This window comes from Hevea brasiliensis, chromosome 12 (genome assembly GCF_030052815.1).
Source record: "Hevea brasiliensis isolate MT/VB/25A 57/8 chromosome 12, ASM3005281v1, whole genome shotgun sequence".
NCBI classification, from domain to species: domain Eukaryota; kingdom Viridiplantae; phylum Streptophyta; class Magnoliopsida; order Malpighiales; family Euphorbiaceae; genus Hevea; species Hevea brasiliensis.
Window position 1 is genome coordinate 635,257 of NC_079504.1, and position 18,411 is coordinate 653,667.

An 18,411-nucleotide genomic window follows, 5' to 3' on the forward strand; every position below is an offset into this window, starting at 1 on the left:
GGCAGAGACCCCCTTGGTCTGGTTAGCAGACGTCTAGGAGTTTTCACCCTCCCCGCCCTTGTGAGACATGTGGTAAGACCCATAGTTGGATATGTTACTGGGCTGGAAGTGCCTGTTTTAATTGTGGGGGCATGGGGCATTTAGCTAAAGATTGTACCAGTGCCCGTAGATTTGGGCCACCCCCTACTACTGCAGAAGGGTTTATTCAGAGTTCTGCTATCAGAGGTTCACAACCAGTTAGTAGAGGTAGAGGCAGAGGTCGGGGCAGCACTTCAGACAGTCAGGGTACTGTTAACCAATCAGAACAAGGTAGTGCCCCGGTCAGAGTCTATACTATGAGACAGTGGGAAGAGCCAGAGACTTCTGATATTTTGGCTGGTACATTCTCTATCTCTGATAAGAATATCTTTGTCTTGTTTGATTTGGGTTCTACCACGCTCATATATTAGTGCTAACATAGTCAGTTCCCTTGTTATTCCGTGTGCCAAAATGGATTTTGAAGTGCTAGTAATAAGTCCGTTAGGACAAGAGGTCAGAGTCAACAGAATATATAGAGATTGTCCTTTGGTGATTCAAAGACATGTTTTTCTATCAGATTTGATTGAAATGCCCTTCAGAGATTATGATATCATCTTGGGCATGAATTGGTTAGCCAGGCATCACGCCATGATTGACTGTAGATTAAAGACAATCACTTTTGGTCTCTCTTTGTACGGTGATGTAGTAATATACAGGGAGAGGCAGTTATTGCCATCAAACATCACTTCGGCTGCACTAGCCAGGAAGATGATCAGAAAAGTGTGTAAAGCATACTTAGCACATGTGATAGACATCCAGGTGGGGAGTCTAGTATTGAGAGACATCCCTATAGTATGTGACTTTCTGGATGTATTCCCTGATGAGTTGCCAGGATTACCTTTGGAAAGAGAGGTACAGTTTGAGATTAATGTCATGCCTGGTGTGGACCCAATCTCCATAGCACCATACAGAATGGCACAGGCAGAACTGAAAGAATTAAAAGTGCAATTGCAATAGCTGCTTGACAAGGGCTTTATTCGCCCTAGTGTGTCACCTTGGGGAGCGCCAGTGCTATTTGTTAAGAAGAAAGATGGCACTCTATACTTATGTATTGACTATCGGTAGTTGAATAAGGTGACAATAAAGAACAGATATCCATTGCCCCACATTGATAACTTGTTTGATCAGTTGAGGGGTGCAGCTGTGTTCTCCAAGATTGACCTGAGATCGAATTATTATCAGTTGAAAGTGCAAGAGCAGAGTATCCCTAAAACTTCTTTTAGAACTCGATATGGCCATTATGAGTTCTTGGTCATGCCATTCGGGTTAACCAATGCTCCAATTGCTTTTATGGATCTGATGAACACTATCTTCAGATCATACCTTGATCAATTTGTGGTGGTATTCATAGATGATATATTGGTTTATTCGAGGAGTGCAGAGGAGCATGATAGACATTTGCGGATTGTACTACAGACTTTGAGGGAGAAACAATTATATGCAAAATTGTCTAAGTGTGAATTTTGGCTAAATGAAATATCTTTCTTGAGGCATATAGTATCAGCTGAGGGCATCAAGGTAGATCCCAGCAAGATAGAAGCTGTCCTTAATTGGAAGCCACCCAGGAATATCACAAAAATTCACAGTTTTCTAGGTTTAGCTGGGTACTACTGCCGATTTGTGAAGGGTTTCTCTATATTAGCTTCTCCACTGACCAAGTTGTTTCGGAAAGATGTGAAATTTCAGTGGACGGACAAATGCCAGCAGAGCTTTGATGAGTTGAAGAGATGTTTGACTGAAGCTCCAGTCCTTACTTTACCTACACCGGGTAAAGAATACACAGTTTACAGTGATACTTCTCACAATGGATTAGGCTGTGTATTGATGCAGGATCGAAATATCATTGCATATGCATCACGCCAGCTGAAACCGCATGAGAGGAATTATCCGACACATGACTTGGAGCTTGTAGCTATTGTATTTGCTCTTAAGATCTGGAGACATTATTTGTATGGGAAGAAGTGCTACATCTACACAGATCATAAGAGTTTGAAGTATTTGGGCACTCAAAAAGAGTTGAATTTGAGATAGAGGAGATTGTTAGAGTTAATAAAAGACTATGATTGTCTGATAAACTATCAGCCAGGGAAAGCTAATGTTGTAGCTGACACCTTAAGTCGCAAGACTATGGCAAGTCTACGGGTTTCTCCTTTGTCTATGGTACATGAGTTGAGAGTATTGCGTGCCAGCTTAGAGATTAATGATGAAGGGCAAACAGTAGTTGCATGGCATGTACAGCCAGTGTTGATTGATCATATTAGAATGGCTGCTCAGAATGATCAGAAGTATCAGAAGCTGTTAGAAGAAGTCAGACAGGGCAAGAAACCTGAGTTCTCAGTGAGAGATGATGGCCTATTGCTACACCAGGGCAAAATGTGCATTCCTAATGACGTTGACTTGAGACAGATCATTTTGAAAGAAGCACATGAGTCTCCTTTTGCTATGCACCCTGGTGGCACAAAAATGTATAGAGGGCTGAAAGAGCACTACTGGTGGATGGGTATGAAAAGAGATGTAGCTGAATTTGTTTTCAAATGCATAACTTGTCAGCAAGTGAAGGCAGAACATCAAGTACCAGCTGGTTTGTTATATCCATTACCAGTACCTGAATAGAAATGGGAGAGAATAACGATGGATTTTGTGATGGGACTTTCGAGGACACATAATAGTCATGATGTAGTATGGATCATAGTGGACAAATTGACCAAGGCTGCTCACTTTTTGCCTGTCTGGATGGACTATAATTTAGAAAAAAGGTGCTATGGAACCATCATTCGGGCCAAGAAGCTACTTAGGAACGAGAGGAGGATATGAGGAGACAACACCCACAGTTGTTCAGAGACTAATACCAGGTAAAATTTCGAGACGAAATTTATTTTAAGGGGGAGAGAATTGTAACACTCCTATTTGCATAGCCTAGTATATTTTACAGTTCCGGTGACCGGTGTCAGTTCGGACAATTAAGGAGATTAGAATCACATCTAAGACACCTAGATAAGTCCTGAATGCAAAATAATTAGAGATTGCTAGATAGTTAAGTATAAATAAGAAAAACAGAACATAAAAGGTTAAATGAGCCGGGAGTCACAGCGATGGATGACCTTCCCGGGAAGTGACTGTGAGGTCAGTCTTAACCCGAATTCTGAACTGGAAAATGTGACGTCACGGTCCTAAGGACTATGGCGAACCTAGTGGAAAAGAGAAAATCACAGAAAATGATTGATAAGTAGGTCAAATAATTAGGTCAGAGTTTCGGAAGAAACATTACATTATTTGCAAACCGAATCAATCCAGCAAGGGACAATAATTCACCCCTGGAGGTGACTCCTGACCTAACTGTCTAATAAAATCAGAGAAATGAAATTTCAGAATAGGAAATTAAATTAAAGAAGAATGGAAAATAAAAGGAAAAAAAAAGAGAGAAAAGAAATAAAAAGTGAATTATTGCATCATCATGATGTCAAAACTCATTTTAATTTTCCCATAATTTTTGACCAAGTTAATTAAAGTTAATTACATATAAAATAACAAAAAAGAAAAGAAAAATCACTCATCTTCTCTCCCCACTCACTTCAGCCTAACCCTTTCCCATAGCTCCTCCATGAAAGCTTGAACTCAAGCTTGAAATCCCTCACTTAACCTTAATTTTTCCTATAATTACTTCATAAAAGCTTGTTATCTCAACTTAAGAAGGAGATTAAAGAAGAAAGAAAGAAGAAAGAGAGAAGAAATTGGTTGAGTGAACTCCAAAGTTGAGGCAAGAATTTAAATTGAAATTTTTAGTTTAAAATATATGTTTTGAGTTAATTTAACTTAGATTTTAACTTAAATTCTAACAAAAACAATTGTTGGGGGATTAGTTATGATTTTCGGCCAGCTTATGAGGGTGGATAAATTGCATGAATTTGATGGAAGTGAAGTGGTAGTTAAGTTGAATTAGGTGTATAAAGATTGATTATGAGCTTGAATTGCATTAGTTAAAGGAATTGAAAAATTAGGGTTCTTAACCTCTTGAAAATTGGGAAAAATTGAGGAAATGATCAAATGATGTAAATGGCCTTAATGGAGGTTGAAAATGGTCAATTAGGACCATTTGTAGTGTGTGTGAATTGGTAGAATGAGATTTCAATTCGGATTGGTTAGGGTTCATATTCTAGCAGCTTGACCTAGGTCCTTTTCAGGGACCAAAACTGAAAGTTTACCAACCCAATTGGTATGAAGCTAATTGGGAATGAAATTAGACACATAAAGACACATTTTTCATTCAGGAAACATGCCCAGAAAATGACCATAACATAGTGAACAATCAGGTCAAACTCGGGTGTAATGCACTGCCACTGTACCAAAAATGACCAAATAAACAGTGTTTGTTCATTTAGTCATAACTTGAGCTATACAGGTCCAAATGACCTGATTTTTGTGGCATTGGAAAGGTATGACATAGCACTACAACTTTCATGAAGAATACTAACCCAAATTCTGCCCATAACTAAGTCATTTTGCCACCCAAAGTTAATGGTCCAAAACTATCAGAAACAAATTAGGTGCCCAAAAATCTGGGTTAGACCAATCTGGCCAGCCATGTTCAAATGGCCATATCTTGGGCTACAATACTTAGCTAAATTCCCACAACAACATGACCAATGGAACAGTGCAAAATAGGACATCAAAACTGAAAATTTGAAATTGTGCCTAGGAGACCTAAAAAAATTAAAGGGGGCAACCAAAATTAACAAATTAAGCATATTAGAGAGACATAAGTAATTGTAAATTTATTTATTAGATTTATTATAAGTTGTGATACTGAAACACTATAAAATTGTGTGTTTCAGTTGAAAAGAATACTAGAAAGAATCTGAATCACTGAGTCAAGGCCTAGAAGCTACTCGTACGAGATTTGTGCATAACATAAAATATTCTTTAAATTTCTTTTTACAAAGTACATGAAATGAATTGTGATTTATTTATATTGCAAAATGGTGATTGAAATGTACACTATGCTTTTGACCTAAATTGTTGAAAATTTAATGATATGTGTTTTAATTGTCAGTAAATGTTTGGTAAATTGTTAAGATAGTTTTAAAACTACAGTGTCATGACCATATATCTGAATGCCTCACTAGAATGACTAGTGGGAGGAATTAGTTTTGAATTTTGATTCTCTCTCTGGCTGAAGTGTTGAGGTGTGTGCCAGTAGAGGAAGAAATTGAATAGGTATCCATAGATTGAGCTAGCTAGCATTGAGATTCCTAATAAGCCTCCAGCTATTAAGATGAACATTGTTCTGATGGTATGATATAACTTTGTGTTTTTATGAAATCTGTTTTGAGACTTCTTAATTGAGACTGTTTGGACTAAAAATTTATAAATTATGTTTTGTATCTGTTTTTCATGTTTAGTACCATATTTAAATAAATGTGATTTGATTTATGCATAAAATGTTATTTTAGTATGTTATGCACCACTGAATCATAGTACTCAGTGATAGCTTTTTATTGCTGTCGCAGGTGAAGAGACTGGTAGAGCAGCTAAGTGAGCTGCTAAGGACTGTTGTGCTACTTTTGGATATTTTGTCGGGCATAAATTTTATACCCTGATTGTATATATTTATTTTGATATATGTAACTGTATGTACATGTGTAAAATGGTTTTGAGCAGTTTGTACAGATTTTGTAATAATATTATTTTGGATTTTCTGTTGTAAAAATTGACAGATGTATGTAAATTAGTTTTTCTTCAACGACTGTGTATTGTGAAAATATTTAAATTGAGAATTATTTTGAATTATAGAGTTTGGAAGAAATTGTGATTATTTGAGTTATGATTGTGGTTGTAATTTGATGAAGTGTATTTTTGAAAGTATTTTCCACAGATGAAAATTTTCAGTTTTTGCAAATACTGTCGACACTCTGTCGAAATGATTTTAAAATTCCTTGTAATATACTTAATGTATTATCGGTACGTGAAGTTCAATTATTCATTAGGTATATCACGAGATCATGTTACGCCTTACAGAGGGTAAGGTGTGACACTAGCTCTAGAGTTTTACTGGCTACGGCATTTTGGGTCATTTAAGAAAACAGATCCCGGCCAAATATTTTACCGAGCAGCTAGTGCATTTACAGTGTCTTAGAAGCAATCAGTATCCAATACATGTCCTTTCAATTGAAAACAATATAACGCTTGCTGGTTCTAACATGCGGCTTCAAAAACGCAAGAAGCCAATAATAGACTGTGTCTTGATTTATTTGAACAGCAGGCCCAGCACACCTATGAAATAATGCCGCATATCCTCAGAAGAGAATTTTTGCAGTGAACGTACAGGATAACATACTCATTGGTCCATCCAAATCACGCATCGGAGACACTTTCCTTCAGTGAGCAAATCAAAAGCTTTGTTGATGTCTTCGAACTTCATCTCATGTGTGACAAACTCATCCAATTGAAGTTCCTGAAAAAAGGCAAATGTAAGGTCAAACCTATGAAGCTTACTCAGATTCAATGATCAAAAACAACAAACTCAAATGCTATTTAAACACATATCAACCTAGTCACCAAAAAGGTAAATATGAATTCATAATGCATTATTATATGGATTACATTTATAAAAACGACATGAGCTTCTTAATTAAGCAATGCTGGCAAGACAACCGAATTAAAGGGAAACTAACTGTGCCGCTGACTTCACCTTGTCCATATAGCGTTTTAGTAGAACTGGAATATCAGATTTAGCTTTGAGACCTCCAAACAAGGATCCTGTGAGGATTTTCCCATTATGAAGGACATCAAAAGAGCTAAGACTCAGCTGTGCTCCTGGTTTGTCCACCCCTAGGACGATTGTCTTTCCCCAACCCTGAGTTGCAAAATAAATAAATAGATAAATGAATAAAAATAAAAAATAAGAAAAAAAAAACAGGGAGAGAGTTTTACATATAATAAGATAGGGGTGGCCACGGTTCCTGAACCGCCGGTTTAGGTTCAATGAAATTATGAACCTGAACCAAACCGCCAGGGGACGGTTTTGAAGACGGTTCCTGAACCGTCAGTTCCGGTTTGAGCCCCGGTTTAAAACGGTTTGAAGGGCGGTTCGAAAAAAAACGGTTCAAGACAGTTTGGAGGATGGTTTGGAAGTGGTTTAGGGATGGTTTAAGGGTAGCTTAGACAAAAAAAATTAGAGAAAAATTTTATTGATTCAAAATTTAAGTTATATTTATAAAAATATTTTAATTTTTCTTAGAAATCTTTCAATCAAAATAAAATAAGAAAAAAAAAGAAAGAAAATAATTTATCTTTAAGAAAAATTTAATAAATAAAGACTTGAACCTGATTAAAAAACTAGTGATGAAATTATTTTTTTTTATAGAAATTAGCAAAAAGTGTATGAACTTAATTTTGCCTAAATATCCCTTTAGGATTTAGAGGAATAAAAATTTCTAGTTCTATTACTTGCCTTTTTTTAAAAATTATATAATAATTGATAATTAAAAAGTATAAAAGAGAAAAAAAATTAAAATATAGAGTATTGAAAATTTTATTGAGGATTTAAAGTAATAACAAAGTAATTAAGATAGTATTGAAAATTTCAGTAAGTATATAAAATAATAAAGTAGGAAAATTGAGAGAGTATTGGAAATTAAAATGAGTGTAGAAAATAATTATTTAGAGAATTTGAGAAAAATTGAAAAAATATTAAGAATTGAAGAAAATGCAGAGAATAATTATGTAGAGAACTAATGATATATATAAATGAATTAGAAGTGAGGTAACATATTTATTGAATTTTTTTATATTTAAATAACCGGTTTAATCCGGTTTGAAATCGTCAGTTCAATCTGGTTCGGAACCGCCGGTTCATGGTTCTTAAAAAATATGAACATGAACCAAACCGCAGAATGAAGGTTTCGGTCCGGTTCGAAGCCGGTTCCGATTTTGATCTGGTTTTGACCGAAACAGTTTCGGTTCAGTTCCGATTCTAAACCGGACCGTGGCCACCCCTATAATAAGATATCCAACATATAGATAACAATATAACAAAAGAACATGCTCCTACTACTCCCGTTCCCCAGCATTGAGCCATGCATAGAAAATAAATTATCAAAGACAAACTAGCAGACTGCATCGTGGAGAGAAGAGATTAAATGAGGGTTTGGCAGAAAGTAACCTTTCGGCAGCAAGAATATGCTTCACGAACCAAGGATGCCAAGCCAACACATTCGAAGCAGTAGTCGGCCCCTCCGCCAGTCATCTCATTTATCACCTATTCAGAAGGAGGTTGGGGGAGAGGAAGCATGAACAACCAGCAAATAATTGAACAAAACTTAAAAAAAAAAAAAAAAAAAAAAAAAAAAAAATTTCTTTGCAAAACTTGTTGCCTACAAACCCCAGTTCCCAATTAAAAGGTGGGGATCTCCATGTTCTTCCAAAGTACTGTGTAGCCATTAGGCTGCCTCACCAAGTAAATTGATAAAACAAACGTGATAAAATGCATTTCACGCTTCAGAAATGTCCCATCTTGATACTTTTTATTATATTTTGTTCCCATGTTTCAAAAGAAAGGCCCTGGCCAACCATAGCTCTTCCGTCAAATAAAACCATCAAATCCATACATCTTAATTTTGGTACATGATAAACGCATACTTTTACTCACCAATAACCTTGAATTATCATTTGTTTCTAAGAAATCTATTGGAATCCGACATCGAAAGAATATAAAGTAAAAGAGCAATATATAAGTGATTAGGTTGCAACATTGACTTGATTAGTTATCTTGATGTGTCAAGCAATCTAATAACTTATATAGATCCAAATTAAAATGAATTAAATTATAATTTGACCAACACTCCAGGTATTTGGTCTTAGGCTTGAGAGAGATATATTAAGATCCCACATTAGTTTGGAATAGAGGTAATGTGCTCCTTATATGACCTACAAAAAAAATTTAAAAATATATATATAATATATAAAATACTTCTAATAATTTTCAATAAATGTTCATCAAAATTAGTAAAAAAAAGGTATGGTCAATTTTATATTTTAAATTAATATATATAAAAAAAGAGTTCAAGTAACTATGAAAATTATTTTTCTAAAAAATATATATAATATTTATTTATAAAATTTTGTTGCTAATGTTTCAAATGAATATAAAAATTTGAAATATACATAAAAATTTTATGTTTAAATATTATTAGGTAGCATAAATAATAAAAAAAATACTCTTAATTTACAACCATCATTTTAATATTTTAATGTATTAAAATAATTGTAAAATGTCTTGATTATTAAAATTTATTTTTTGATATTATTTTTTTATTTACAATTCTTTCAAATTTCAATTATTAAAAATATAATATGTTATGATATGTATATTGATTCATATATTTAAAATTGACTAAGTAAATAAATGATTCAACTAAATAAAATTTTTAACTCTGCGAATGAGTTAATGTCAAATATACAATTCATTTATAGTAATCAATTACACTCGTTGTTTGTATATTTTAAAGAAATCAATGTTATATATTAAAAACAATCATAATAGGGTATAGTTAAATTAAAAAAAAAAATTGAGGGCGCCAATGTTATCAAGATTTATTAAATATATGATAAAAAATAAAAAATCAAATATTTTACATTAGTTATATCATAATAAAGCAATAAAAATTATTTGGCGAGGCTAATAATTAAAATAATTTTTTTAAAAGAATATATATGTGTGTGTGTGTGTGTGTGTGTGTGTGTGTGTGTGTACATAAGGGAGTCTTAACTCTTAAGGGTAACACCCCACCCCAAGAGACTTCCACTATTAAAATTCCTGGTAAAGATTATGAATAAGTATAAATAACAATGGATTGACAGGAAGACCTGGCTCACAGATTTGCTCCCAGAATCTCCAGCACTGATGAAATCTGTGACTCCAAATTTTTTCCCTGTGGATGAGAGAAAGAACAAAGAGAGACAGTATTTAGCAAGGCTTAGAACACAATAAAGCATGATTTCACAGTTACTAATTTCTTGGAAGATCCAAATTGTCCCATTTAATGCTTACCAATTTCAAACTTGTTGGGGTTCATATCAACGCCTATAATTCTAGTAGCACCACATAATCTTGCACCCTCCGCAACCTACAGAACAACCAGTAGCCGTGAACGTATATCTGCTGCCTCACATCTAATAATGGGAAAAAAAGAAGTGAAAAGAAAATGTAGAAAGATCTTTAAGATCATACTGCTAAACCAATCGATCCCAGCCCAAATATGGCAACAGTTGATCCAGTCTCCACATTTGCAGTTCTCCAAGAAGCACCAACACCTAAAATATCATCTCAATGCTGAAACACTTTCCCTTCAACACATAAACATATAAATAACTCCAAAGCAAGCTTCCAATCGAGTGTATTAAATTTGCAAGGCAACTGCTAATGTAAAGTGCAAACTCAACGTCAAAAGATGGTGAAATGGATTTTTATAGTCTTTCTGCTAAAAAATAAGGAAGCGAAACATTTAAACTATTTTTGGTCCATATAAATTCGAGGGAAAATGATTTAGGTTGGTACTCTAATGCTCTTAAGTAATAATCACTCACACAGATGACACAGCAACTAACATATACCTTGGAGATGTACAAAATGCAAGTCATAAACAGGCAAGAGACTGAACAACAGTAATATGTACAATAAAACACTTCTACCATGAATCATGGCAGAACCATGCATATCCCACCATGATCAACAATAAGAATAAAAGCATTTACATATATTGGTTTTATTTAATAATTTTCCGGACCGACCACGTATTTGACCCACTAGTGCATGTTTCTCCAAGCATCCAATTGCTAAAGTTTCAATATCAGTGGAAAGGCTACATAATGCAACTAAAATCACCATAGTCCTCATGTTTCTCCAAGCATCCAATTGCTAAAGTTTCAATATCAGTGGAAAGGCTACATAATGCAACTAAAATCACCATAGTCCTGAACGGAATGGAGCAAGTTCACCTTCAGAAATCTACCAGAATTTTAAGGGAAAAAAAGTTATAATACTTTAATGCGAATAGGCTGTGCAAGAAAGCAAGCCAATGGGAAGTTGTCAACTAAAATGTCAATTGTAAACTATCAATATGGCACGTTCAACTCTAAGAAAATCAATGGTTATTACCAGTTGATACTCCGCAGCTGAGAAGGCATGCTCTGTTTGGTGGGATTGAAGGATCGATCTTTGTAAGATGGGCAACGTCTACCACTGTATACTGACTAAAGCTGGACACAAAGAGGAAATGGTATAAAACCTCTCCATTTAGGTCTGTGAATCTACTCGACTCATATCTTGGCATCCAAGGAGAGACCTTGAAGGGCAGTTTTGAACAAAGGTTGCTCTTCTTTGATCTGCAATCTGTACAATCTCCACAATCTGACATGAATGTGGGAATGACTGTGTCACCCTCCTTTACCTCATCTATGTCCTCCCCTACACTTTCCACAACCCTACAAGATGACAACAAAATGCACAAGGGCACGACCTATCAAAGTAATTAAATTTGGCACTCCAACATTTGGTGGAGTTGACAGAGCACCAACAATCAGCAAAATCAGACAGGTAGTTGGCTACCACTCCAGGCTTGAGAACGAAAGGTTAAAGATAAAACCTTTGCATCTCCTGATTTCTTCCCCCTTCTAACTTCAAGTGAGTGAGATTATAAAAGGGGGTAATGACCACTTCCATCCCTGCCCACGCCTAATCCCTAACCTATCCCTCAATTTATCACTTGGGTTAAGCTCAGGTGGTTGACTAACGGCTGCTGTTAAAGCAGCTAAATTTTCTTTATGAACAAAATCCAAAAACACAGGGGATCAAAAAATCATCCCTCAATAATCGTGATCGCCAGACCGAAGAGGAGAAAAAAATCATTCCCCAGTAATTGTGAGAAATCGATGATACATTATTATACCAATTTTGGTGTTTTGAGCTTGGAATAAGAAACGATTAGCATGTAATCTATTCTAAAAGAAAATTAGAAATTTAATCACAGATCATCGAAACAGTTAGGCGCAAATTGTAATGGATAATGTCAGATGTACTCGAAAGAATCACATGAGGACTCTTCTTTACATTGTGCACATATCAGCCTTTTGCCATTTTTATGGCTTTATAATGAATTCTACCTAAAAAAAAAAAAGAAAAAAAAAAAAAAGGAAGAAGAGCATACCCCGTTGAACGTATCATGAGTAGTATTTCCATAGTTTTTTTTTTTTTTTTTTAAATCCGCACCACATTTTGCCAGTGTCAAGTACAAAGCGTTGACTTGGTAAGTAGAAAGATTATTTAGATCGAGAATGAAATATTATAGATGGCAAATTATACCATAAACTTGGTGCGCACAACATATTCATACAGTCGAATCTTAGATTTAGAAAAATGAGATTCATATCGCATCAAGGAACTCAATTATTTGCTATTATAGCTTACCCAATAGCTTCGTGGCCGAGAATTCTCGGGAAAACAGCAGGAAAATCCTTCAACAACAAAAAAATGAGTACTGTCATATTCATTCATCAGTAATTTAAAAAAGAACAAAAAATTAAATAATCGAGATGAGAGACCTTCAGTTTCCAGAATGTAATATCGCTTTGACAGAGAGACGTGCAAATAATCCGAATTCGAGCTTCGTGACGATATGGTGGAGCTACCACTATCTCCTCCAAGACCAGAGGCTCTCCCGGCTTACGACAGACCGCCGCTGCAATTTTTGTACGGATACACGTGTATTTATTTACATATTCATGAAAACCAGATCCATTATAGTTAGAAATTATTGTGTACCTTTGCATCGAATCGGATTTCCAGCAGTGGGTAGCTTCTCACTAGCCATTGATAAGAAAGAGATCGAAGCTGTTCGCTGAATAGTATCTCGTTGACGGTTTGGCTTGGTTGGTATGGTGGGAGTACCACACTGCCGTTGAACTACCGTCGTTTATAATCTTTTATTTCCTTGTAAGTTCATCTGAGAAAACTTCACAGGCGTCTGGTTTGAAAATTATATATATATCTCTAAAATAAGGAAACGTCCTTTTAGAAATAAGATGTATATATATATCTAAAATAAGGAAACGCCCTTTGGAAATAAGATGTGACACTTTTTTATTTTATTTATAATATATCACTTTTTATAAATATTTTTTATATTAATTATTTTTTTATTTTTTTATTATTATTTTTTATAATATTATTTTAATATTTATGATTTAAATTAAATAATTTTTAAAATTTAATTTTTAAAATTAAAATTTTTTATAGTTAAATATAATATTAAAAATTTATTTATATTATTTTATAAATATTAATTATTAATTATTTTTTAATTATTATTATTTATAATAAAATTTTAATTTTTAAAAATTAAAATTTTTTATAATTAAATGTAATATTTAAAAATTTTTTATAATAAATTTATTTGTATAAAAATATTATTTATTACATGTTATCTTTAATAATAATAATAATAATAATAATAATAATAATAAGTCATTAATAGTTATTAATTTAAAAAAATTATTATTAATTTATAGTCTCTTGATCAATTATAAATATTATTCTTTATATTAATTATTATTTATTTTTTAATTTTTTAATTATAATTATTATTTATAATACATCTTAATATTTATGATTTAAATTATTATTTTAAAAACAATTAATTTTTAAAAATTAAAAACATTTTGTAACTAAATACAACATTTAAAAATTATTTATATTATTTTATAAATATTAATTATTATTTAATTTTTTATTTCTCTTTTAATTATCATTATTATTTACAATACAATATTAATATTTATGATTTAAATTATTATTATTATTTTAATTTTTAAAAATTAAGACTTTTTATGAACAAACGTAATATTTAAAATTTATTTATATTATTTTTTATAAATTTATTTATGTAAAAATATTATTTATCATATTTTATTATTAATAATAATAATAGGTCATTAATGGTTATTAGTTTAAAAAAATTGACCATTAATTTATGATCTTATAATCAACTATCATATAATTTAATAAACCTCAAATTATTTCATATTTTTAATAAATATTTTTGTTATATTGTTATTTTTTTATTATTTTTATAATAAAATTTTTATTAAAAAATTTTAAAAATAAAAAGTATAGCCTACATAGAGATTTTACTTATTTATAATTAATAAATATTTTTTATATTAATAATTTAAATTTTCTTATTTTACTTTCATAAAATTAATTATTATTATTATTATTATTATTATTATTATTATTATTATTATTATTATTATTATCATTATCATTATGACCATTTAATTGAAATAGTCAATAAACAGAAAGTATCATTTATATTAATTATTATTTATTTTTTATTTATTTTTTAATTATTATTATTATTATTATTATTATTATTTACAATACTATCTTAATATTTATGATTTAAATTATTGTTATTTTTTTAATTTTAACTTTTAAAAATTAGGAATTTTTGTAATTAAATGTAATATGAAAAAATTATTTATATTGTTTTATAAATATTAATTATTATTTAATTTTTTATTTCTTTTTTAATTATCATTATTATTTATAATAGTATTTTAATATTTATAATTTAAATTATTATTTTTTAAAAAATTTACTTTTTAATATTAAGACCATTTATTATTAAATGTAGTATTTAAATATTATTTATATTATTTTTATATTTATATTATTTTTATATAAATTTATTTATATAAAAATATTATTTAACATATATCATCATCATAATAATAATAGCTTAAAAAAAATATTTTAAAAGTTAATAATAACAATAATAATAATAATAACAATAATATATAATTGATAGCCATTAGTTTAAATAAAATTAATAATTAATTTATAATTTTATAACCTATCATAAATATTCTTCTTTATACTAATTATTATTATTTTTATTTCTCTTTTCAATATCATTGTTATTTACAATATTATCTTAATATTTATTATTTAAATTATTAATTTCTTAATTTAATTTTTAAAAATTTAGGCACTTTTTAATTAAATATAATATTTAAAAATTATTTATATTATCTTATAAATACTAATTATTATTTAATTTTTTTATTTCTCTTGTAATTATCATTATTATTTATAATATTACCTTAATATTTATAATTTAAATTATTATTTTATTTAAAAATTAATTTTTAAAAAATTAAGATATTTTATAATTAAAATTAAATTAAAAATTATTTATATTATTTTTTTATAAATTCATTTATGCAAAAATATTATTTGCTACATGTTACCCTCCATAACAACAATAATAATAATAATAATAATAATAATAATAATAATAATAATAATAATAATAATAGTTTAAAATAAAAAATAATTTAAAAGATAATAATAAAAATAATAAATGTTCATTGATGGCCACTAATTTAAAAAAAAAATTGATGATTAATTTGTAATCTTATAATCAACTATCATATAGTTTAATCAATTTTAAATTATTTTATATCTTTAATAAATATTTTTATTATATTATTATATTTTTTATTATTTTTATTATGAAATTTTTATTAAAAATTTTGAGAGACAAAGAGTGTAGTTTACATTAAAAGTTATAAAAATAAAATATAGGAATTTAACTTATTTATAATTAGTACGTATTATTTTTTATGCTAATAATTTAATTTTTTTTTTATTTTACTTTGATAAGATTAATTAATATTTATTGTTATTATTATTATTATTATGAACAACTTACGATGATTTAATTGAAATGATCAAGTAAATAGAAAATATTTTACTATTATAAAAATTAAATTTGAATGTTTGTTGCCCTTTTCAATTAAATTATATTTTATTATAAATTTATTTTTTATTTAAATGGTTTTCATTTATTTGTCTATATATAACATGTCATATGAGATATTTAATACACATTAAACACTATCTTCTCATCAAGTATTTTCATTTCACATAAATGCTTTTAAATCTTTTTTTAATTCATATTTTTTTTATTTCAAAAGTTATTAGTTATCATTCTCAGAATTTATTTATTTAAATACATTTAATTAATCTTTATTTAATTATTAATTTTTTATAAATTTTTTATTTAATATTTTTTAAACTTTTAAATATTTTATTTCATTATAATTATATATTGAATGCAATTATAACTAATATTTTATTATCATTAATTTTTTAATAGAATTATTTTTAAATTTTAGTTAAATATTTATATTTTTATGCATAAATTATCTCTTAACTATATTTTTATATAAAAGTAGAATTTCAAAAATAAATTACAAATATTATTATATCAAAAAATTAACTACAAATAAAGATGATTAAAAATAATTAAAGTTACAATATTAAAATTATAAAATATATTTTTTGAAAAATAGTAATATTTTTAGTATTTATTATGTTAATAAAAAATGACGATATTTTAAAATTTTTATAAAATATATTTATTTTATATTATAATTATTTTTATCAAAGAATTATTTTATAAAAAAAATCAAATTAATAAAAAATAATTTACACTTAGATATAATATTTTTAAAAAATAATATAATAGAATTTTATTTTTCATTAATAATAATGTTATATATTTTTATTATTATTAAAATTAAATAATTTAATTAATTATTAGCAATTTAATTTTTTTATTATATTAATAACAAAAATATTATATTTATATATTTTAAAGTATTTTTTTATTAATTTAATGTATTTTTATGTAATTTATAAAAAATAAATATTAATTTACATAAATTATAATATAAAATATAAAATTTTATAAAATTTAAATCATTTTTCAAATAAAGTATTTTTATTATATTTTAAACAACATAATTATGAAAACTACTATTAATATATGTGTAAAAATAATTAAATTGGTACTTTAATTAATTATATCATAAATGCATTAAAATTTTTTTATTATAATAAGTAAAATTTTATTAAATTAAATTAAACAAAAGACAAATTTTAATTTAACATTATTTAAAATATAATTAAAAATTAAATTAAAAAATAAAATTATAAATTATCTAGCATAGTATAGACATTATGCTAGCATACTATATAGCAAAATGTTTACTCATTGAGCAAGATAATTTTGGTCAATTTTCATTTTATTTATTTATTTTAGTTTAAAGTTTTTAATTTAAATTCAATTTAATTTAAAAAGTAAAATTTACGAGTTAAATTTCTAATTTCTTAATTAAACAAAAAATAAATAAATTTAATTTTTTTAATTTTGGGACTAAATTTTTAAATTTAAGCATAAAAATTAAAAAGTTCATTTTTAAAAAATTTTTCAGCTATATTAAACTTAATTAAAAATTTTAAGTTAAGCAAAAAATTATAAATAAGTTAAATTGAACTTTTTCAATAACTAAGAGATATAATTAAGCTTTAAGCCAACATAATATTTCTATTATTTTATTCAGACACTCTTTCAATATCCAAATGATTGAATAATTTGGTATAAAAGGGAAATAATTGAAGGAAAATTATTTTTTATTTTTATTTTTTGTTTTTAAATAAATAGAAAATATAAAAAAAAGACTTTTTTTTTTTATTTCTTCAAAGAGAAAGAGCCATCAATGAGCTAACTAGCTAGTACCCTTTAATTACAATTTACTTTAATTTTATGAAGACATAAAAAAATATAAATAAAAAATTAATACGCTAATTAAAATTTTAAATTTTATGATAATTTAATGTAATTAATTTTTTTTAATTAAATCTATATTTAAAATGAGAGAGTCTAATTCTTTTAATTTTAAAATTTTTTATTTAAAAAAATAAAAATTAAATTTAATTATTTAAAATTTAATTAAATTTATTTTTTATAAATAATTTGTTGCAAACAAAACATTCAAAGCATTATATTTTTTCCTTTTTAATTATTTTCTTTTGATGAAAGAGAAAATATTCAAAGCATTACAATCTTTGTTTTCCTCTTCTTTCATTTTTTTTTTCTCTCCCTCATTCGATGAAGAAACAATAAATACCCTGGAGTTGTTTTCTTTCCTCTTCCTTTCCCCAATCGATTGAGGTGAGCATTCAGTTTAAATTAAATCAAATCGAATTAAATCAAATTATGAAAATTGAATTACATATTTTAATAATTGAACCGAATCGAAATAGATAAAAAATTAAATCAAATCGAACCATTTTATTTCGATTCGGTTTAATTCAAATCAATTGATTTTATTTTTTATTATTTTTTAATTTAAACTTAATTTTCAAGTTATTTATTCTGATTTTGATATTAGTTTGAATCTAATAACCATTAATCAATGAAATTAAAT

General features: G+C 28.2%; 1 protein-coding gene across 1 annotated transcript; it reads right to left on the reverse strand.

Moving 5' to 3' along the window:
• Nucleotides 1-6,148: 6,148 nt before the first annotated feature.
• LOC110661325 (alcohol dehydrogenase-like 7) lies at nt 6,149-13,098 on the reverse strand. The gene is made up of 10 exons (XM_021819912.2): nt 12,896-13,098; nt 12,676-12,812; nt 12,542-12,588; nt 11,234-11,559; nt 10,307-10,389; nt 10,127-10,202; nt 9,943-10,007; nt 8,240-8,335; nt 6,767-6,931; nt 6,149-6,529 (listed from the first exon to the last, which is right to left on the reverse strand). The coding sequence occupies exons 1-10, from the start codon at nt 12,942-12,944 to the stop codon at nt 6,413-6,415; spliced, it is 1,161 nt and encodes a 386-aa protein (XP_021675604.2). The 5' UTR covers nt 12,945-13,098; the 3' UTR covers nt 6,149-6,412.
• Nucleotides 13,099-18,411: the final 5,313 nt, after the last annotated feature.

Excerpts from the sequence above, each read along its gene's own strand:
- LOC110661325 (XM_021819912.2), bottom strand. The coding sequence starts at position 12,944 with ATGGCTAGTGAGAAGCTACCCACTGCTGGAAATCCGATTCGATGCAAA. Across the intron at positions 10,390-11,233 it reads CAGCTGCGGAGTATCAACTG|GTGTTGGTGCTTCTTGGAGA; the intron begins GTAATAACCATT and ends ATGATATTTTAG. Across the intron at positions 6,932-8,239 it reads CATATTCTTGCTGCCGAAAG|GGTTGGGGAAAGACAATCGT; the intron begins GTTACTTTCTGC and ends TTTGCAACTCAG.